This window comes from Scyliorhinus torazame, chromosome 16, assembly GCF_047496885.1.
Source record: "Scyliorhinus torazame isolate Kashiwa2021f chromosome 16, sScyTor2.1, whole genome shotgun sequence".
Lineage (NCBI taxonomy): Eukaryota > Metazoa > Chordata > Chondrichthyes > Carcharhiniformes > Scyliorhinidae > Scyliorhinus > Scyliorhinus torazame.
Window position 1 is genome coordinate 182,113,737 of NC_092722.1, and position 23,828 is coordinate 182,137,564.

At 50.5% G+C, this 23,828-nt stretch overlaps 1 protein-coding gene across 1 annotated transcript in view; it reads left to right on the forward strand.

Moving 5' to 3' along the window:
* pdzd7a (PDZ domain containing 7a) overlaps positions 1–23,828 on the forward strand; it is a 153,004-nt gene that overhangs the window by 59,291 nt on the left and 69,885 nt on the right. Inside the window, exon 11 of the mRNA XM_072479557.1 lies at positions 10,311–10,402. Within this exon, the coding sequence (XP_072335658.1) occupies positions 10,311–10,402 (92 nt within the window). The remainder of the gene's footprint in view (positions 1–10,310; positions 10,403–23,828) is intronic.

Here is a 23,828-nt window from a genome sequence, read left to right on the forward strand (position 1 = left end):
ATTTCTGTCTTGCATGTTCTCAATGACTGGGCATCCAAAAGTCTCTGGGGTGGAAAATTGTAATGTAGCATTCCACTGCTGAGTAAATTACTGAAAGAATCGGCGCAACAATTTTCAAAAGAAAAATACATTAATGTTATGGCATCTATCTGCAACAAAATATACTTTTGCACAACCTATATATTCTGCAAAATGCAGAAACAAATATTTAACCTACCCTTCCCTCCAAAGAGCCACCATTCAGTAGATTGTTCTGAGGACAGGGGTAACAAAAATCTGAAACACATTTTTTAAAGGGTTGTATCTTATGCCTATTGCACAGAGAAACTGTTGGTCAAAATATTCTTAATGTTCCAAAGTAAAAAATGTTATTATTTAATATTCCACTAGATGGCGGTAAAATATTATTTCACACATTACTACATAAAAATTCATAGAAATTGCAACATCGAAAAAGGCCATCTGGGCCAATCAGTTCTTGTTGGTTATTGGCCTGAGTTTGAGCAGAAGCCCTAATCCCAGGCACCTACCAAGTTGCCATATATCACTTGATTCACTGTCCTTGAATCACCAATCTAACCCTATTGTGATTGCTGATATGAGACTGAAATTTCAGAGATGCTCCTGCTTCTTTTCTGTAACTTGGAAGTGAAGTGGTGACCCCGTGTACACACGTAAACTGGAATTCAGCTGCACTCCTGTAGTTAGATTTCCAGAAGGCATTTGATAAGGTGCCACATCAAAAATTATTGTGTAAAATAAAAGCTCATGATGTAAGGGGTAACATATTGGCATGGATTGAAGATTAGCTAGCTAACATGAAACAGAGAGTTGGAAGAAATGGGTCCTTTTTCTGGTTAGCAGATGCGACAAGTGGTATTTATCAGTGCTGGGGCCTCAGAGTTTTACAATTTATAAAAATTACTTGGATGAAGGGACTGAAAGTATGGTTGATAAATTTGCTGACAACTCAAAGATAGGTAGGCAAGTACATTTTGAAGAGGACATGAGGCTATAAAAGGGATATAGGCAATGAGTGGGCAAACATCTGGCAAATGACTTCAGGTGGCGGCATGTAGAGACACACGAAGTGGCTTCTGCTAGAGTACTTTGCAAGGTTTTCAGGGGTGATGAGGAACAAAGAACAAAGAAAAGTACAACACAGGAACAGGCCCTTTGACCCTCCAAGCCTGTGCCAACCATGCTGCCCATCTAAACTAAAATCTTCCACACTTCCTGGGTCCGTATCCCTCTATTCCCATCCTATTCATGTATTTGTCAAGATGCCCCTTAAATGTCACTATCGTCCCTGCCTCCACCACCTCCTCCGGCAGCGAGTTCCAGGCACTCACTATCCTCTGTGTAAAAAACTTGCCTCGTACATCTCCTCTAAACCTTGCCCCTCGCACCTTAAACCTATGCCCCTTAGTAATTGACCCCTCTACCCTGGGGAAAATCCTCTGACTATCCACACTGTCTGTGCCCCTCATAATTTTGTAGACCTCTATCAGGTCGCCCCTCAACTTCCGTTGTTCCAGTGAGAACAAACCAAGTTTATTCAACTGCTCCTCATAGCTAATGTCCTCCATACCAGGCAACATCTTGGTAAATCTGTTCTGCACCCTCTCTAAAGCCTCCACATCCTTCTGGTAATGTGGCGATCAGAATTGAACACTAAGTGTGGCCTAACTAAGGTTCTATACAGCTGCAACATGACTTGCCAATTCTTATACTCAATGCCCCGGCCAATGAAGGCAAGCATGCTGTATGCCATCTTGACTACCTTCTCCACCTGTGTTGCCCCTTTCAGTGACCTGTGGACCTGTACACCTCAATCTCTCGGTCTGTCAATACTCTTCAGGGTTCTAGCATTCACTGTATATTCACTACCTGCATTATACCTTCCAAAATGCAATACCTCACATTTGTCCGGATTAAACTCCATCTGCCATCTCTCCGCCCAAATCTCCAAACAATCTAAATCCTGCTGTATCCTCTGACAGTCCTCATCACTATCCACAATTCCACCAACCTTTGTGTCGTCTGCAAACTTACTAATCAGACCAGTTACATTTTCCTCCAGATCATTTATATATACAACGAACAGCAAAGGTCCCAGCACTGATCCCTGCAGAACACCTCTAGTCACAGCTATCCAATCAGAAAAGCACCCTTCCATTGCTACTCTCTGCCTTCTATGACCTAGCCAGTTCTGTATCTATCTTGCCAGCTCACCCCTGATCCCGTGTGACTTCACCTTTTGTACCAGTCTGCCATGAGGGACCTTGTCAAAGGCCTTACTGAAGTCCATATAGACAACATCCACTGCCCTACCTGCATCAATCATTAGGTTAACTTTATTAGTTCAATGGGGATAAGAGTCTCACATAATAGGAATTCCCAACAAGTACAAGACCAGGCAGCAGAAAAGTAAAGAATCATCTACAAACTCGGGAGCCTCTCGAGCCTCGTCAGCTAAAAAGATGGAGGAGGCTCCTGCTGCGACTTTGGCCACTCCACTAACTGCTGAGATGCTTACAGGCATCCCTGAAGACCTCGGCAGAGCAATGGAAGGGGCCTTGGCTCCCATTCGTGTGGCCTTGGCAAAAGCAGATCTGATGGTGAAGGATAAGGCGCGGTGCCATAGGTGTGGAGATGGCCCTCTCATGGCAGAGTGATCAGATCATCTCCCTGGAAGTGGAGATAGCACGGGTGGTCGGTGATAACAAGACACAAAGGTGGATGATCCAGAAGGCAGAACTTGAGAATTATAGGGCTGCCTGAAGCTCTGGGAGGTCCCAGGTTTGGGAAGATGGTGGGGGATGGTGGAATGACATCGCCCCCTGAATTGAATCGGGCCCACAGGCCGCTTAGACAAAAGCCTCGTTATTGTGAATCTCCGTGGGCGATGTGGGTGGAGGACCATAGAGACTCTAAATGTGAGGGCCATGTCATTAGGTTCTACCAGGATGTGGGAGTGGAGCTGGCTAAGAGGCCTACGGCATTCAACAAAGCCAAGGACGCATTGTACAGGAGCAATGTTCATTTTGGTGTGGTACCCTGCATGTCTCCGAATAACTTAGGACTTAAAAGACTACTATGTTGATTCACTGGAGAAGAAAGAGGCGTTTGTGAAGAAGCATGGACTGGGGTCGAGCTAACTGTGAATTGGATTTGTTGTGAGGTTTCTGTTTGGGGGAAGGGCGGATGATATTTGTTGTGGTGATTTTGGGAATTCTGGAGTTTGGATTTGTATTTTTGCTGTTTGTGGGATGGGTATTGTTCTTTTTTCTTTGACTATTGAAGTGGGACATGTGTGGGGGGCTGGTTGATAGTTTTTTTTCATTCACTGAGCGGAGGCTGCCCTGCTAGCTGTATAGTTAGTTAACGAGAGTGTGGTAAACCACATTATTGTCTTATATTCGCTGTGCTGTATTGTACATGCCTGGGCTTGTCCAGGCTGTCTCCGCCTGTGGCTCCTCCCCTCAGGCTTCTGTATAAAAGTGGCAAGTCTCCGCCTCCGGACCCAGTTCGGGTCCAGAGGCAGGAGACTTGCTGTTTAGTGTATTAAAACCTCAGTTAGGTTTATCACTTGTCGTCTATTATTGATGGTGTATCAATTTAATACACTAAACTTCTAAAGATGGACTCTTCACTCAAGATGAACTCCTCACTCAAGCCAGATCGCTTACAGCTGGACCCACAAACAGCTGATGCTACAGAGACTTTTGAACACTGGCTAAGCTGCTTCGAGGCATACCTCGCATCTTTCAACGAAGACTTCACAAACCTCCAGAAGAAGCAGGTCCTCCACGCACGGGTGAGCCCAAGAGTTTTTCACCTCATCAGGGATGCCCCCTCGTACGCGGAGGCAATAACGCTGCTAAAAGGACATTATGTGAAATCCGTTAGCCAGGTATATGCTAGGTACCTCCTCGCACGAGACGCCAACGCCCTGGGGAATCGCTCGCGGAATTCCTGTGTGCTTGCGCATCCTCTGCCGGATCTGTGACTGCCGGCCGATATCGGCTACCCAGCACGCGGTGCTGCTGATCAGGGATGCCTATTTCGCGGGCATGCACTCAAACTATATCCGCCAAAGATTATTAGAAGGGGGGACACTCGGCCTCCCAGAGACAGTACAACTCTCCAACTCACTGGAGGTGGCCTCCCAGAACATGGTGGCCTACACCTCCGACCGTGAAGCACCCTCGTGGGTGCAGCCATCAACCGACCCGGGTGCGGCGCAAACCTGCGCTGCGCAGCGGCCCGCCAACACCGGTGGCCCGAAGTGCTACTTCTGCGGCCAGAGTAATCACCCCTGACAACGCTGCCCGGCACGGAACGCGACCTGTAACGGCTGTGGGAAGAAGGGACACTTCGCAAAAGCATACCAGGCCAGGCCCCCCCTAAATTTTCTAGGCCCAGCAGCGCTGCCTGCTGCCTGTCGAAGCCACCCCCAGCTGCCGCGCCATCCGCCATTTGCGACCTGTGGGCGGCACCGTCTTTCATTTCGGCCGACATGTGCGACCCACGGGGGCCGCCCTCTTGGACGCCATCTTACACCCCACCCGCCACGTGCGACTCACGGGGGCCGCCAGCTTGGACACCATCTTGCACCTCACCTGCCATGGGCGACTCATGGGGGCCGTCATCTTGGGACCACTCCGCGGCCTCCCGGGAGCCCTGCTCACCCGACCGTATGCTGGCCTCCGTCCGGCCTACCGGCCACCTTCCGACACTCGTCTCCGTCACAATCGACCAGTTCCGGCCGCACCACCTCAGGAAGTCCACGATGACCGTCCGGATCAACGGGCACGAGACGGCCTGCATTTTCGACTCCGGGAGCACAGACAGCTTCATACACCCAGATATGGTAAGGCGCTGCTCCCTCCCCATTCTACCCGCAACCCAGAAAATCTCCCTGGCTTCCAGATCCCACAAAGTGGAAATCCAGGGGTACTGTGTCGCGACCCTCACTGTGCAAGGCGTAGAGTACACCAACTTTGGGCTCTACGTCCTGCCCCACCTCTGCGCTGCCCTATTACTGGGGCTCGACTTCCAGTGCCATCTCCAGAGCCTTACCCTAAAGTTCAACGGACCTCTGCCCCCCCCTCACCGTCTGTAGCCTTGCGACCCTTAAGGTTGCCCCACCCTCCCTCTTCGCAAACCTCACCCCGGAGTGTAAGCCCGTCGCTACCAGAAGAAGACGCTACAGTGCCCAGGACAGGGCTTCATCAGGTCAGAGGTCCAGCGACTCCTGCGAGAGGGGATCATTGAGGCTAGTAACAGCCCCTGGAGAGCCCAAGTGGTGGTCGTCAAGACTGGGGAGAAGCACCGGATGGTCATTGATTATAGCCAGACCATCAACCGGTACACGCAGCTCGATGCGTACCCCCTCCCCCGCATATCTGACATGGTCAATCAGATTGCGCAGTATCGAGTCTTCTCTACAGTCGACTTGAAGTCTGCGTACCAAGAGCTCCCTAACTGCCCGGAGGACCGCCAGTACATTGCCTTCGAGGCAGACGGCCGCCTCTATCACTTCCTCAGGGTTCCTTTCGGCGTCACCAAAAGGGTCTCAGTCTTCCAAAGGGAAATAGACCGAATGGTTGACAAGTACGGGCTGCGGGCCACGTTCCTGTACCTAGACAATGTCCCCAACTACACGGACAAGGCCCGCCCACTGATCAAGTCCACCATGTTTCCCCTGACGACTGAGGCCCAACTGGCCTTCGATCGCATCAAAGCAGACATCGCCAAAGCCACGATGCACGCTGTGGACGAGTCCATCCCTTTCCAAGTGGAGAGCGATGTGTTGGATGTTGCTCTGGCCGCTACACTCAACCAGGCGGGCAGGCCCGTGGCTTTCTTCTCCCGTACCCTCCATGCCTCCGAAATTCGACACTCCTCCGTCGAAAAGGAAGCCCAAGCCATAGTAGAAGCTGTTAGACATTGGAGGCATTACATGGCCGGCAGGCGATTCATTCTCCTCACTGACGAACGGTCAGTTGCCTTCATGTTCAATAACACACAGCGGGGCAAGATTAAGAATGACAAGATTCTGAGGTGGAGGATCGAGCTTTCCACCTACAGCTATCATATCTTGTATCGACCCAGGAAGCTCAATGAGTCCCCAGATGCCCTATCCCGCGGTACATGTGCCAGCGCACAAGTAGACCGACTCCGTACCCTCCACAACGACCTCTGTCACCTGGGGGGTCACCCGCTTTTTCCACTTTATCAAGGCTCGCAACCTGCCCTACTCCATCGAGGAGGTCAAGTCCGTGACCAGAGACTGCCAGGTCTGCGCGGAGTGCAAACCGCACTTCTATCGCGATTGAATGGCCCAGTGAAAAGATCTAGAGTATTTGCACACATTAAGAGTTTGAATGCTTACATGGTGTTTTTGCAGGATAAAGGACTTGACAAGGCTATGGATGGGCTGGGTGGGGCAGGTATTCCATTTGGGATTTGATAGTAGGGCTCAGGGGATTGAGATTTTGGTTAATAAAAGGGTATTTTTTTGGCGACTAAAGTTTTGGCAGACCTAAATAGGAAGTATGTGACGGGGAGGGGTTTGTGGGTGAGGGGACATACCCTTGGCAATTTTTACATTTTTATTCTCATGTCCATCTGGTCTACTCTCGGATTGACTTTTTTGTGGTGTGAAGGTCTCCTTTCTTGGGTGATGAGGGCGGGATATTCGGCAATAGTTATTTCAGATCATGCTTAACTTTTTGTGGATTTGGTATTGAGGCACTCTCAGCGCCCCCGTGGGGACTGGATACAGCATTACTGGTGGACAAAGGATTCTGTGAATGGGTGTCCTCCGCCATTGGGGAGTACATTGAGTTTAATGAGACTATCTTGCTTTACACATTGTGGGAGACCCAGAAGGTGGTTATTAGGGGGAGGTAATCTCCTATTAGGTACATAAGGAGAAGATTGAAAGAGTGGAGAGGCAGAGGTTGATGGATTCCATTCTTGAGGTGGACCGCCAATACTCGTTTACCTCGACACTGGAGTTGTTGGCAAGTAGGAAGATGTTGCAGTTGGAATTTGAGCTGCTCTCGATGGGCAAGGTGGTGCACCAGCTGCGACGCCTGAGGGGGGCACTTTATGAATATGGGGGGGGTGGGGAGGCCAGTCACCTGTTAGCGGTGGGATGTCTCCCGGGAGATAGTGCAAGTGGAGGACTTGAGTGGCAGGTTGGTCTGCTCCCAGGGAAGAACTGCTTTTGAGACCTTTTACTGAAGCCTCTATAAGTCAGAGACCCCGGAGGAGAAGTTGCCCATGATGGAATGTTTGGATGGCTTGTCTATCCCAGTTGTGAAGCGGGAGAGAAGAGAGGAGTTGGAATCCCCATTGAGCCCGGAGGAGATCATGAAATGTATGGGTTTAATGCTTCCATGTTCCGGGGGTATTGCCGGTCACACTGGCGCAGGCATTGATCTCCTTGATTTTAAAGAAGGATAAGGATCCGACAGTGTGGGTCGTATCTTCCTAGTTCGTTACTGAACACCAACGCTAAACTGTTGCCGAAAGTTCTGGTAATGCGCTTAGAGCCCTGCCTCCCCGGGGTTATCTCGGCGGAACAGACTAGGGCCGGCAGCTATCAACGACTACTTAATTTTATCTTGTCCCCCTTTCACGTCCCTGAGCCAAAGCTGATTATTTCAATGGACGCTGAAAAAACATTTGAGAGGGTCGAGTGGGTGTATCTGTTTGAGATCCTTGGAAAGTTCGATTTTGAGTCGAAGTTTATCTCTCGGATCTGTTTTCTCTACAAGGTCCCCACCGCAATTGTTAATATGAATGCCCTGAACTTGGGATACCATAGGAGTATGAGGCAGGATTGCCCATTATCCCCGCTTTTGTTTGCTTTGGCAATTGAGCCTCTGGCCATAGCATTGCCCAAAGAGATTCCTTCCTTTCCCTTGGCACTCTTGCCTTCTCTTTTGGATAGAGTCCTTTCACTGGCTTAGTTGGGGAAGGGGGATATATCGGATATTTATGATCATAGAATCATTACAGTGCAGAAGGAGGCCATTCAACCCATTGAGTCTGCACCAATACTCTGAAAAGCATTCGAGCCAGGCTCCCACCCTATCCCTGCAATCCCATAACTGCACTTAACCCGCACATCCCTGGACACTAAGGGCCAATTTAGCATGGTCAATCCACCTAACCTGCACATCTTTGGACTGTGAGAAGAAACCGGAGCACCCAGAAGAAACCACTGCAGACACGGTGAGAACTTACAAACACCACACAGACAGTCACCCATGGCTGGAATTGAACCCTGGTCCCTGGCACTGTGAGGCAGTAGTGCTAACCACTGTGCTACCGTGCCACCCATGGTCGGATCTTGTTGGTGGAGCATGCTCCATTGGTTGAGGTAAGAAGGAAATGGGAGAGGGAGCTGGTCCAGTTTTTTCTGGGAGGCTGTGGAGTGAGGCTCTTTACAGGATAAACTCCACCTCCTAATGTGCTAGGCTCAGCTTGATTCACTTCAAGGTGGTGCATTGGGCACATCTGACCAGGGCGCGGGTAAGTAGACTTTTTTCCAGGAATGGAGGATACGTCAGCGTTATTCTCGGGAGCCTGCGAATCATACGCACATTTTTTTTTCATAGAATTTACAGTGCAGAAGGAGGCCATTCGGCCCATCGGGTCTGCACCGGCTCTTGGAAAGAGCACCCTACCCAAGGTCCACACCTCCACCCTATCCCCATAACCCAGTAACCCCACCCAACACTAAGGGCAATTTTGGACACTAAGGGCAATTGAGCATGGCCAATTCACCTAACCTGAACATCTTTGGACTGTGGGAGGAAACCGGAGCACCCGGAGGAAACCCACTCACACACGGGGAGGATGTGCAGACTCCGCACAGACAGTGACCCAAGCCGGAATCGAACCTGGGACCCTGGAGCTGTGAAGCAATTGTGCTATCCACAATGCTACCGTGCTGCCCATCTGCAAAGGAGGAAGATGTTCTGGTCATGTCCTAAACTTGTACGTTTTTGGGTCACCATGTCAGGGATTCTTGGTATTGGGCTGGAGCCTTGCCTGCTGGTGGCCATCTTTGGGGTCTTGGACAGGCTGGAGCTGCAGACGGATGCTCTCGCCTTTGTGTCGGTAATAACCCAGAAATGAGTTCTGCTTGGGTGGAGGACTCTGGGACCGTCCAGTGCTTCGTCCTGGTTGAGTGACCTTATGGAGCTTTTGTACTTAGAGAAGGTCAAGTACATGTCCTAGTTCAGGAATGAATAGAATGTCATAATTTATTGCGAGAAGAATTGATTACAAAAGTAGGGAATTAATGCTTCAATTGTACAGTGCATTGGTGAGATCACATTGGGAGTATTGTGTAGTATTGGTCTCCTTATCTAAGGAAAAATGTAAATGTGTTAGAAGCAGTTCAGTGAAGGTTTACTAGATTAATACCAGGAATGGGCGCGTTGTCCTCTTCCAACCTCTTTCATCGGGCAGACGATACAAAAGTCTCAGAACACGCACTAACAGATTAAAAACAGCTTTTTCCCCACTGTTACCAGACTCGTGAATGACCCTCTGATGGACTGAACTGATCTCTCTACGCATCTTATCTACTGTTGTTAGTACTATACTCCATATGCTTCACCCGTTGTCTATGTATTTACATTGTGTATTTATCATATAACCTATGTTTTTTTCATGCATTGAACGATCTGCCTGGATTGTTCGCAGAACAACACTTTTCACTGTACCTCGATCGACATGCAATAAATCTAAATCTAAGGTTGGAGAGGTTCTGTTTATAGCCACTAGAATTTAGAAGAGTAAGAGGTGACTTGATCAAAACCTTCAGCACCCTGAGGGGTATTGACAGGGTGGATGCGGAATGGATGCTTCTCTTGTCAGAGAATCTAGAACCAGGGGTCGCTGTTTAAAATGAAGAGGTCGCTCATTTAAGATAGATATAAGGAGAAATGTTTTCTCTCAGAGTCGTGAGTCTCTGGAACTCTCTTCCTCAAAAGGCAGTGGAAGCAGAATCTTTAAATATTCTTAGGGCAGAGCAAGATAGATTCTTGATTAATAAGGGGATGAAAGGTTATCGGGATAGGCAGGAACGTGAAGTTGAGGTTACAATCAGATCAGCCATGATCTTATTGTAGGCGGAGCAGGCTTGAGGGGCCAAATGGCCTACTCCTGCTCCTAATTCAAATATGTTTAATTACTATCCATGCTACATAACCTTGTGGTTATATTACAGGATGAATGTGTTGTTTTAAATACAATTTAAATATCAGTTTTGTTTGTAGTTTGTTTCAGGTGGTGGAGTGGAAGACCTGGTGCGGCCACTACTTTCTATATTAGATAAACCAGAGAAACTGCTGATTTTGAGAGAGATCCGGTAAGAAAAATACTGCAATGTATGATTGTGCCCTATTAATACTGTAACATTGTAATGCCACTATTATATTTAATAGAAGGCAACCATATTAAATAACTATTTGCTTGTAGAAAAGAACCGTTGTAAGCAGAGCACATGCAAATGTCTCTACGTAAAATTGCTGAAAAGTTTTTAAATTAATGATAATAATTGATTATATAGAATAGAACACTGTGCTGTTGTAGCTGTGTGTAATCATTTCAGGTAGTGTTCGGATAAGATTTACACTCCATAATTTCACATATGATTATGGGTGACTACAGTCATTATAACTGAGGGATATAATTTTGTTAATAGAAAACTACAGTGCCGTAATTGTTATGGTTGACTTTAGTCTCCATCATTTTGGAATAGGAAATATATTTGTTTCCTTTCCCTTTGTTTGCCTATATGACAACAGCTGCTGTACTTTAAAGTAATAGTGCGGGATTACCCATTGACTGACGCCAAAATCGGGAATCACGATTGGGTGGAGAATAAGGAAGGGGGCGATGCTCCGAGGCCCGCGCCGGGCCGGAGATTCGCCGCAACCGCGCCACGACTCCCCAACGCCGGCGCCGATTCTCTGAGGTGCGGAGAATCAGCGGCATTTGCGCCGGCGCATTTGGCGCGCCGTGGGCCGCTGGAATCGGCGGGGCCGCCGATTCTCCGGCCCGGATGGGCCGAGCGGCCGCGGTGATGTGACAGAGTCCCGCCGGCGCCGTTCACCCCTGGTCGCTGCCGGCGGGAACTCTGCGGGAACGGTCGGGGGGGGTGGCCTGTGGGGGAAGGGAGGGGGGCCCTCCCCCCCCCCCCCCCCCCCCCCCCCCCCGGGCCTACTTTCTGGTGCGGCCGGCCCCTGAACACCAATTCCATCTTGAGTCGGCGCGGGCGCGCTAAAGAAGTCCCCCGCGCATGCGCAGGATGACGCGGCCCAATTGCGCATGCACAGGATTGAGCTGGCCCAACTGCGCATGCGTGGGTTGGTGCGGCGCCCATTGGGCGCCGCGAAAGGAGGCTGGAGTGGCATGAACCGCTCCAGCGCCGTGCTGGCCCCCTATGGGGGCCAGAATTGTATGTAACCGGGCCCGGTTCGCGCTGTCGTGAAACGCGACGGCGTTCACGACGGCGCAAACTCTTGGGCCCAATATTGGAGAATCACCCCCTAGATTCCGACGCCAAAATCGCGGTGGGGGGCGATTTGACGCCAAATCGCTGATTCGCCGTCTCTTCGACAACTGCGAAAATGCAGTCCAGAATGCACGTACAGTAAACACAGTTACATATCATTAGCGAACCTGACCCGGTATACTCTGGAGTCTTCACGATTCTCCGCCTCCTTGGGCCGTGTTCCCGATGGCTTGGCTCACTTGTGCTTTCAAAAATAATGATACCAGGCGTCATGGCTGCTGAGGGAGAGAGAGGGAGTACGGAATATGTCCAACATCGCCATAGTTTGCTGACAGTTGTGCTGTTGGCCGCGGGGCTTCTGCCAGGGCCGGGGGGAGTAGCGGGGAGTGGTCAGGAAATGGGTTCTGGGGTCAGGATGGACGGGCACGGAACACCACTGCCGCAGCCGGAAAGGCAGCTATGCAGCTGCGCATGCCACTGATAGCCCACTGTGAACTTAGGATCACGGGTTGTATAGGTGTCCCCCCAGTCCTCCCTGGGTACCGTCTGGCCCCAGCCGACCGATCAGTGGGATGGGCGCACCCCAGCGTAACCATTGCTATCTTGTTGGCTAGGATCAGTGTGCGTGGAATGAAGTGTGTATGCGGCTGCAGCTTGTCAGCCTCCCGAATGTCAATCACGGACCCGGCGAATTCTGCACCGTTTTTCATTGGAATCGATTGTGTTCCATGTGGCGCCAGTGCTAGCCCCTCCACAGTCACTGAAACGGTCCAGGTTCAGCGCCAGTTTTGCTGTTTTGAAAGTCCTCGAATCCAGCCCCGGTGTCAACACTCAGGAACGGAGAATCCAGCCCATAGTATGTGAAACAATTTGCACTGTTTCTGACCAAGGAATTTCATAAATGCAAGTCTATCCCTTTCCTTTCTTTCATTACCCCACACCCTGCATCATACGGTAGCTAAAGAAATCCTGTAACTGGCTGCTAGGAGCTGCACGAACCAGACTACTCATAATCTCATAATCACAGAATAATACAGTGTGGAAGAGGCCCTTCGGCCTATTGAGTCTGCACCAATGCATGAAAAACACCTGACCTGCCTACCTAATCCCATTTGCCAGTACTTGGCCCATAGCCTTGAAAGTTATGACGTGCCAAGTGCTCATCCAGGTACTTTTTAAAGGATGTGAGGCAACCCGCCTCTACCACCCTCCCAGGAAAGTGCATTCCCGGCTGCTAATCATCGTATTTGTTCCTCTTGCAATGAGAAAATGCCTGGTGTTTGACCATATTCCCTCACTATACCTGAGGTTGTGAACTCACTGTAGTTGTGAACCAAGCAGGTTTCCATTACAGGTTGTAGTTAGATTCCTGCCCATCTGCAGCAGAATTTAACCACAGGGCTTCATTGCATGCTGCTTGCCAACTTCCTGCCAAGAACAGGTGAGAGGTGGCCTGTGGAAATTTGTCTGCTGACTGATACTCGGGTAAGTATGCAAACCTAGGTTCTGGATATGAGCTCATATTGCAGAATGATGGAATGGGAGGCAAAGTGGAAACTGGATCAAGAAAGACGTGAACATTTCTTGTAAGTCCCAGAGAAACACAAATATATCCATGTTGTCTTTGAAGATAATTCACATCCAAACACACATATATAACAGAACACAGAACAGTACAGCACAGTGCAGGCCCTTCGGCCCACAATGTTGTGCCGACCATTTATCCTAATCTAAGATCAACCTAACCTACACCCCTTCAATTTATTGTTGTTCATGTGCCTGTCCAAGAGTCGCTTAAATGTCCCTAATGACTCTGACTCCACCACCTCCGCTGGCAGTGCATTCCCCGCACCCACCACTTTCTGTGTAAAGTTATCCATAGGTTGAAACCTCCACAATATTTACGATGATTTTCTAGAAAAGTTCTATGTTGCACAGCATATATGACCCCCTTTTTCAATTAAGTCCTTTAATTTGAATTGTATGAATACCTTTTCTTGTGCCTGAAAAGGAATTACACTTTAAAAGTGTCAACAAATCTGACTATCCAAATTCAGCAGTTACCATTTTGTCCAGAGGGTGCTTAAGTTTGTTTGCGTATTTACAGGTAACATTGCATTTAGTTAAAATAATGATATCCTCATAGTCATTTTGACCAAAGAGGAGATTGGCTTTTGCAGATTGGTGCAGAAGATGCTTTAAGGAATGAAGGAAGGAACTTACGTTGACAGAGAATTTTTCAAAACCTCAAGATGTTCCAAAGTTTTTCACAACAATGAATTATGATGGATATAGTATAGTAAAGCAGGGAGACATGACAGTCAATTTATTTTAGTGTTGATTGAGGGGAAAATGTTGGTCAGGAGATGGGGAGAACCCCATTGCTCTCCTCAAGGGGGAGGCGATGGCATAGTGGTATTGTCGCTTGACTATTATCCAGTGACCCATTTTAATGATCTGGGGACCCAGGTTCAAATCCCACCTCAGGTAGTGGAATTAAAACTCAATAAAATATCTGGAATTAAAAGTTTAATAGATTTCATAGATTGCCATTAATGATGGCAATTAAATCATTTTCGATTGTTGTTAAAACCCATTTGGTTCACAAATGTGCTTGAAGGAAGGATATTTGCCATCCTTACCTGGCCTACACCAATGTGGTTCACTCTTAAATGCCCTCTGAAATGACCTATCAAGCCACTTTGTTGTATTCAACCGCTACAAAAACATGAAAAAGAAATGAAACCGGTCGGACCATCCAGCATCGACCCACGCGCAGGAACGACAGGGGCAAACCTAGCCCTGTTTACCCTGCAAAGGCCTCTTTATTAACATCTTGGGACTCGTGCCAAAGTTGGGAGAGCTGTCTCACAGACTAGTCAAGCAACGGCCTGACATAGTCATACTCACAGAATCATACCTTTCAGACACCACCATCACCATTCCTGGGTATGTCCTATCTCACCGACAAGACAGATCCCGCAGAGGTGGCGGCACAGTGGTATACAATCGGGAGGGAGTCAACATCGACTCTGGACCCCATGAAGTCTCATGGCTTCAGGTTAAACATGGGCAAGGAAACCTCCTGCTGATTACCACATACCATTCATCATCAGCTGATAAATCAGTACTCCTCCATGTTGAACACCACTTGGAGGTGGCATTAAGGGTGACAAGGATGCAGAATGTACTCTGGGTGGGGACTTCAATGTCCATCACCAAGAGTAGCTTGGTAGTGCCACCAGAGACCGAGCTGTGCGTATCCTAAAGGACATAGCTGTTAGACTGGGACCGCAGCAGGTGGTGAGGGAACCAACAAGATCTCATCCTCACCAACCTGCCTGCTGCAGCTGCATCTGTCCATGACAGTATCGATAGAAGTGACCGCCGCACAGTCCTTGTGGAGACAAAGTCCCATCTTCACATTGAGGAAACTCTCCATCGTGTTGTGTGGCACTACCAACGTGCTAAATGGGATAGACTTTGAACAGATCTCGCAACAAATCCAAGAGGCGCTGTAGGCCATCAGCAGTTGCAGAATTGTACTCAACCACAATCTACAGCAACATGGCCCGACATATCCTTCACTCTACCATTACCATCAAGCCAGGGGTTCCAGCTTGGTTCAATGAAGAGTGCAGGAAGGCATGCTAGGAGCAACATCAGGCATACCTACAAATGAGGTGTCAACCTGGTGAAGCTACAGCACAGGACTACTTGTATGTCAAACAGCATAAGCAGCAAAGCGATTCCACAGTAAACGCAAAAGATTTAAGCTCTGCAGTCCAGCCGTAAATGGTGGTGGACAATTAAACAACTCACTGGAGGAGGAGGCTCCACAAATATTCCCATCGTCAGTGATGGAGGATTCCAGCACATTTTGCAAATGACAAAGCTGAGGCATTCACAACAATCTTCAGCCAGAAGTGCCGAGTGAATAATCCATCTTGGTCTCCTCCCGAGGTCACTGGCATCACAGATGTCAGTCTGCAACCAATACAATTCACTCCACGTTTTATCAAACAATGGTTGAAGGCATTGGATACTGCAAAACCTATGGGCCCTGACAATATTGCAGCAATAGTAGAACATAGAATATAGAGTGCAGAAGGATGCCATTCGGCCCATCGAGTCTTCACCGACCCACTTAAGCCCTCACTTCCACTCTACCCCCGTAACCCAATAACCCTCCCGAATATTTTTTGGGATACCAAGGGCCAATCCACCTAACCTGCACGTCTTTGGACTGTGGGAGGAAACCGGAGCACCCGGAGGAAATCCACACAGACATGGGGAGAACATGCAGACTCCGCACAGGCAGTGCCCCAGCGGGGAATCGAACCTGGGACCCTGGTGCTGTGAAGCCACAGTGCTAGCCACTGTGCTACCGTGCTGTCCTCAAAGTAATGAAGACTTGTTATCCCGAACTTACCGCACCTCTAGTCAAGCTGTTCCAGTATAGCTTCAACACTGGTATCTACCCAGCAATGTGGAAATTGGCCCGGGTGTGTCCTGTACACAAGAAACAGGACAAATCCAACTCAGTCAATTGCCGTCCTATCAGTCTACTCTCCATCATCAACAAAGTGATGGTAGGAGTCATCAACTGCTAACAAGCAGCAATAACCTGCTCACGGACGCTCAGTTTATGTTCTGCCAGGGTCACTCAGTTCCTGACTGATGCACTATCAATTACGACGAGACGAGAGTAGAATGTAGTCGAGGCTTTATTACACAGAGATGTGTAGCCTCCTACAGCAGCTGACGAAATGGCTGCTATACGGAGAGCACACATATTTATACTCCGCCTACTGGGCGGAGCCAGCAGACAGGGATCTCCGTACCTGTAGTACAGGGGCCTTACCGTAAAACCCATATATATACAGTGGTGACTACCACATTCGTCACCTGTTAAAATGAGTCCAGCGGGGATGGTGGAGAACTATATACAGACAAGTTGCTTTTAAAAATCACAGAGAATATTACAAATTTAGGCAGTCCAGTGCCTTGATCTGTCGTCGAAAGCGCCGCAGTGCTGGTGGCGACTCGGGCGTCGGCTTGGTCTTCGGTAATTCGAGAGCATGTCGAAATCCTCTTCATCCCCGGGTGGGAGGAAGGGGAGGATGGATTGTCCTGGAGCGGGGGCTGCGGTGGAGTGTGCTGGGGGAGGGGAGGGTGGCGCCGGGGCAGGGGGAGGGGGGGTGGGGGGGACCCAGCTGGTGCCAGGTCCCTGAGGGAGACTGCGTCTTGGCGGTCGTCGGGGTACGCTACGTAAGCGTGTTGCGGGTTGGCGTGGAGTAGCTGTACCCTCTCAACCAACAGGTCCAGCTTGTGAAGTCGCACGTGTCTACGGAGGAGAATGGATCCTGGCGCTGCCAGTTGGGAGCGAAACCCTCCGGACCGTCCCATTCTCCCGCTCCACCTGCTCGTTTCCCCTGGGGTTGTAGCTGGTCGTCCTGCTCGAGGCAATGCCCCTGTTGAGCAGGAACTGGCACAGCTCATCGCTCATAAATGAGGATAGCTGTGGACGGAGGCGGGGAAACCGAACAGAGCAAAGATGGTGTTGAGGGCTTTGATGACAGTGGCAGGCGTCATGTCGGGGCATGGGATGGCAAAGGGGAATCGGGAATATTCGTCTACCACACTGAGGAAGTACGTGTTGCGGCCAGTGGAGGGGAGGGGCCCTTTGAAATCCACGCTGAGGCGTTCAAAGGGGCGGGAGGCCTTCACCAGGCGCGCACGGTCTGGCCGGTAGAAATGCGTTTTACACTCCGCGCAGACCTGGCAGTCTCTGGTGATAGCCCTGACATCCTCGATGGAGTAGGGCAGATTGCAGGCCTTAATGAAGTGGTAAAAACGTGTGACTCCTGGGTGACAGAGATTGTTGTGCAGGGTCCGGAGTCGGTCCACTTGTGCGCTGGCACATGTGCCTCGGGATAGGGCATCGGCGGGCTCGTTGAGCTTATCGGGGCGATACAAGATCTCAAAGTTGTAGGTGGAGAGCTCGATCCTCCACCTCAAGATTTTATCGTTTTTGATCTTGCCCCGCTATCTGGTTACTAAACATGAAGGAACTCCCCCTTCCATTGGTCAGTGAAGAGAGTGAATCTCCTGCCGACCAGGTAATGCCTCCAATGCCACACAGCTTCAACGATGGCAGGGGCCTCCTTTTCGAAGGAGGAGTTCCGAATTTTGGAGGCATGGAGGGTGCGGGAAAAGAATGCCACGGGCCTGCCTGGTTGAGGGTGGCGGCCAGAGCAACGTCTGATGCATCGCTCTTGACTTGGAAGGGGAGCGTCTCGTCGACCGCGTGCACGCTGCCTTGGCGATGTCGGCCTTGATACTGTCGAAGGCCTGGTGAGCCTCAGCCATCAGTGGGAAAACGGTGGATTGAATGAGTGGGCGGGCCTTGTCCGCATAGTTTGGGACCCACTGGGCGTAATACGAAAAGAACCCCAGGCATCATTTGAGGGCCTTGGGGCAGTGGGGGAGGGGGAGTTCCATGAGGGGGCGCATGCGATCGGGGTCGGGCCCCAGAACTCCGTTCTGGACTACATAGCCGAGGATGGCGAATCGGTTCGTGCTGAACACGCACTTCTCCTTGTTATACGTGAGATTGAGGAGAGTGGCGGTGTGGAGAAATTTGGAAAGGTTAGCGTCGTGGTCCTGCTGGTCGTGGCCGCAGATGGTGAAGTTGTCCAGGTACGGGAAGGTGGCCCGCAGTCCGTACCGGTCAACCATTCGCTCCATCTCCCGTTGGAAGACCGAGACCCCGTTGGTGACGCCGAAGGGAACCCTAAGAAAGTGGCAAAGGCGGCCGTCTGCTTCGAACGCAGTGTATGGGCGGTCCGCCTTGCGAATGGGGAGCTGGTGGTAGGCAGATTTCAGGTCCACTGTCGAGAAGACCCGGTATTGTGCAATCTGATTGACTATATCAGATATGCGTGGGCGGGGGTACGCGTCGAGCTGCGTGTACCAGTTGATGGTCTGACTGTAATCAACGACCATCCTGTTTTTCTCCCCAGTTTTCACCACTACCACTTGGGGCTGTTGCTGGCCTCAATGATACCTTCCCGCAGCAGCCGCTGGACCTCAGACCTGATGAAGGTCCTTAACTGGGCGCTGTACCGTCTGCTCCTGGTGGCGATGGGTTTGCAATCCGGGGTTTGATTTGCAAAAAGGGAAGGCGGGTCGACCTTAAGGGTCGCGAGGCCGCAAACGGTAAGGGGTGGTAAGGGCCCGCCAAATTTCAGGGTTAGGCTCTGGAGGTTGCACTGGAAGTCCAGGCCGAGTAGCAAGGCAGCGCAGAGTTTGGGGAGGACCGCCGCTGAACTCCACGCCCTGGACAGTGAGGGTGGCAATGCAGTATCCCCGGATCGCCACAAAGTGGGATGCGGAGGCCAGGGAGATTCTCTGGTTAGCGGGGTGTACCGCGAGGGAGCAGCGCCTTACCTTATCGGGGTGGATGAAGCTCTCAGTGCTCTCGGAGTCCAGAAGGCAGGCGATCTAGTGCCCTTTGACCTTCACCTTTGTCGAAGCGGTCGCGAGGTTGTGCGGTCGAGACTGGTCAATCGTGACCGAGGCGAGACGTGGCTGGTCGTCGGCAGTTGCAGGTGATGAGCGGCCTGATGAGGTGCCTGACAGGCAGGGGTCCTGAGGCAGGTAAGATGGCGGCACCCACGGGCCTGAAGTGTCCTGGGGGAGGCAAGATGGCAGCGCCCACGGGCCGCACGTGGGGGGGTGCCGGGACAATAGCAGCGATTGAGCGGGCATGGCACACTGCAGCAAAATGTCCCTTCTTGCCACAGGCCTTGCAGAGGGCACTCCGTGCCGGGCAGCGCTGCTGGGGGTGTTTTGACTGTCCTCAGAAGCAGCATTTGGGTCCCCCGGGGTTGGTTGGCTGCCGCACGGCACAGGCGTGGGGTTGGCTGGGGGCTGTCGCTGATGGGGTCCATGATGGGGTGGCCGTTGGCGGGGTCCACGATACACAGTGGGGGTGGGCCACGCGGTCAGGAGCATAGGCCTGAACGTGGCATGATGCGACCGTAAGCGAGAGTGCTAGTTTTTTGATTGCCACGAGGTAGAATCATAGAATTTACAGTGCAGAAGGAGGCCATTCAGCCCATCGAGTCTGCAGCGGCTCTTCGAAAGGTCAAGCGTGGCCCCTTCTAAGAGGCGCTGGCGAATGTAGTCAGACCCTATGCCCGTAACGAACGCATCTCTCATCAGTAGGTTCGAGTGTTCAGTGGCCGAAATGGCCTGGCAGTCACAGTCTCTCACTAGGGTGAGCAGGGCACGCCAGAAATCTTCCACAGACTCACCGGGAAGTTGGTGCTGCGTGGATAGGAGATGCCTGGCATAGATTTTGTTGGTCCGCTGAGCGTAATTTTCCTTCAGTAGTGCCATTGCTTCTGCATAGGTCGGCGCGTCCTGGACAAGGGGAAAAACGTTGGAGCTCAGCCGCGTGTACAGAATCTGGAGCTTCTGTGCTTCTGGGATTGGGTCTGGCGCAGACCCAATGTAAGCTTCAAAACAGGCTAGCCAATGTTCAGGCTAGCCAATGTTCGAAGTCTTTTTTGGTGTTGTCTGCTTGAGGATGCAGCTGCAGGCGATCCGGCTTGATGCGGAGGTCCATCTCTGAAAAACTCTGTGTAATAAATTGATGCACTATCAATTACGACGAGACGAGAGTAGAATGTAATCCAGGCTTTATTACACAGAGATATGTGGCCTCCTACAGCAGCTGACGAAATGGCTGCTGTACGGAGAGCCCACATATTTATACCTCGCCTACTGGGCGGAGCCAGCAGGCAGGGATCTACCCCCGTACCTGTAGTACAGGGGCCTTACCGTAAAACCCAAATATATACAGTATAATTCACCAGTGGTGACTACCACACTGACCTCATTACAGCCTTGGTTCAAACATGGACAAAAGAGCTGAATGCCAAAGGTGAGGTGAGAGTGACTGCCCTTGATATCAAGGCAGCATTTGACCGAGTATGGCATCAAGGAGCCCTAACAAGACTGGAGTCAGTGGGAATCGGGGAAACTCGCCACTGGTTGAAATCATACCGAGCACAAAGGAAGATGTTTGTGGCAGTTGGTGGCCAATCATCTCAGCTCCAGGAGTTTCTCAGGGTAGTGTCCCAGACCCAACCATCTTCAGCTACTTCATCAATGAGCTCCCTTCCAACATAAGGTCAGAAGTGGGGATGTTTACAGATGACTGCACAATGTTCAGCACCATTCGCGACTCCTCAGATAACGAAGCAGTCCATGCCCAAATGCAGCAGACCTGGAAAATATCCAAGCTTGGACTGACAAGTGACAGGTTACATTCGTGCCACACAAGTGCCAGGCAACGGACACCTCCTACAAGAGAGGACAGAGTATAACCATTGCCTCTTGGCATTCAATGGCATTACCATTGCGGAATCCCCCACAATCAACATCCTGGGGTTATTGTTGATCAGAAACTGAACTGAACTTGCCATATTAATACTGTGGCTACCAGGGCAAGTCAGAAGCTAGGAATTCTACGGCAAGTAACACCCCGCCTGATCCTCCAAAGCCTGTCCACCATCTACAAGACACAAGTCAGGAGTGTAATGGAATACTCTCCACTTGCCTGGATGAGCGCAGCTCCAACAACACTCAAGAAGTTCAACACCATCCAGGACAAAGCAATTGATTGCTACCCCTTCCACGAACATTCAACCTCTCCACCACTGACAAACAGACCAATAATAATAATAACCTTTATTGTCATAAGTAGGCTTACAGTAACACTGTAATGAAGTTACTCTGAATAGCCCCGTTCGCCACATTCCGGCGCCTGTTCGGGTACAGGGAGAATTCAGAATGTCCAAATTACCTAACGGCACGTCTTTCGGGACTTGTGGGAGTAAACCGGAGCACCCGGAGGAAACCCACGCAGACATGGGGAGAACGTGCAGGCTCCGCACAGACAGTGACCCAAGCCGGGAATCGGACCTGGGACCCTGGCGCTGTGGAGACATAGTGCTAACCACTATGCTACCATGCTACCAATTGGCAGCAGTGTGTATCATCTACAAGATGCACTGCAGGAACTCGCCAAAGTTCCTTAGGCAGCACCTTCCAAACCCACGACAGCTATCGTTTAGAAGGACAAGAACAGATACGAGGGAAAATCACCACCTGGAGGTTCCCCTCCAAGTCACTCATCACCCCCACTTGGAAATAGCTTGCCATTTCTTCACTGCATCACTGCATCAAAATCATGGAACTGCCTCCCTTAAAGTACTGTGGGTGTACCTACACCTCATTGACTGCAGAGGTTCAAGAAGGCAGCTCACCACCGCTTTCTGAAGGACACTAGGATAGACAATAAATGTTGGCCTAACCAGCGATGCCCACATCCCATAAACCCTTTACAAAAATACCATGAGATCTTTGACTCTTATCTAAGAGGGAAAGGTGAGTGCCTCAATTTATATTTCATCCAAAAGATAGTGGGCGAGTGTCGTTTGAGGCGTTGAGCATCGTGGCAGACAATGGAGGTAGGTATGTGATGGTGAGTGGTAAGCTTCAGGGCGTGCGGGTGGTCTTGGTAAATGTTTTTGTTTCAGTGCCTCCCCATCCTGATCCCTAAGGCCTTCTTTAAGCGGGTTAACAGGAGTATTATGGGGTTTGTATGGTTAAAAAAGACCCCGAGGGTGAGAAGGGTGTTCTTGGAGCGCAGCAGGGACAGGGGGGGGTTAGCGTTGCCAAACCTATGTGGGTACTATTGGGCTGCCAACGTGGCGATGATACGTAAATGGTTAATGTAGGGGGAGGGGACGGCGTGGAAGAAGCTGGAGATGGCGTCCTGTGTGGGCACGAGCCTGGAGGCGCTGGTGACGGCATCGCTGCCGCTTCCTCCGACGAGGTACACCACGAGCACGGTGGTAGCGGCGACCCTCAAAATCTGGGAGCAATGGAGACGCCACAGGGGGGAGGTGGGGGCTTCGGTGTGGTCCCCGATACGGAAAATGGATGGGGGGTTCTTGAGTTGGCACAGGGCAGGTATTAGGAGGATTGGGGACCTGTTCATAGACGGGAAGTTTGTGAGCCTTGGGGAGCTGAAGGAGAAATTCGGGCTCCCCCCTGGAAATGCGTTCAGATATATGCAGGTAAGGGCGTTCGTTAGGCGACAGGTGGTGGAGTTTCCGCTGCTGCCGGCACGCAGGGTCCAGGACAGGGTGCTTTCGGTGGGGTGGGTTGGAGAGGGTAGGATCTCTGCAACTTATCAGGTGGTGCAGGAGGAGGTGGATGGCCTCGGCGGAGGAGTTAAAAGGTAAGTGGGAGGAGGAGCTGGGGGAGGAGATCGCGAGGATATGTGGGTGGATGCCCTGGGAACGGTAAACTCTTCCTCCTCTTGCGTGAGGATCAGCCTGATACTTTAAGCTGCTGCACAGGGCGCACATGACCGGGGCAAGGCTAAGTCGGTTTTTTGGGAGTGAGGACAGATGTGCGAGGTGTTCGGGGAGCCCAGCAAACCACACCCACCTGTTCTGGGCATGTCCAGCATTGGAGGAGTTCTGGAGGGGCGTAGCGAGGATGGTGTCAAGGGTAGTGAATTCCAGGGTTAGGCCTAGCTGGGGGCTCGCAATATTTGAAGTGTCGGACGAGCCGGGAGTGCAGGAGGCGAAAGAGGCCGGTATTCTGGCCTTTGCTTCGCTGTAGCCGCGGCGAAGGATTCTGCTTCAGTGGAAGGATGCGAGGCCCCCAAGCGTGGAATCCTGGATTAACAACATGGCAGGCTTTATTAAATTGGAGAAGGTGAAATTTGCCTTAAGGGGATCTGTGCAAGGGTTCTTCAGGCGGTGGCGGCCGTTCCTAGACTTCCTGGCGGAGCGTTAGGAGATGGTCAGCAGCAGCAGCAACCCGGGGGAAGGTGGGGGGGGGGTTAAGTTTGTGTCTGATAGGGGATGCACTATTGTTTTCTGTTTAACGTTTATTTGTTTATTTATGCACTTTTGTTCTTGTTGTTTTATTGTTTGTGTAAAGGGGGGGGTTCTATTTTTCTGTTCTGATAATGTGTGAAAAATTTTGAATAAAAATTATTTTTTTTAAAAGAAAATGTTTTAACGTTGATGCTACATTTCAGATAACTTTAGATACAAAAGCTTCCCTATAGTATCTTATAAAATATTAAACTGAACAATTGTTTTTCGAAAAAGAAGATACAATTCAGCAGGCTGTCATTGTTTAAGGAAAGTCATTTCATTTTTATCTTCAATGCAAATGAGCT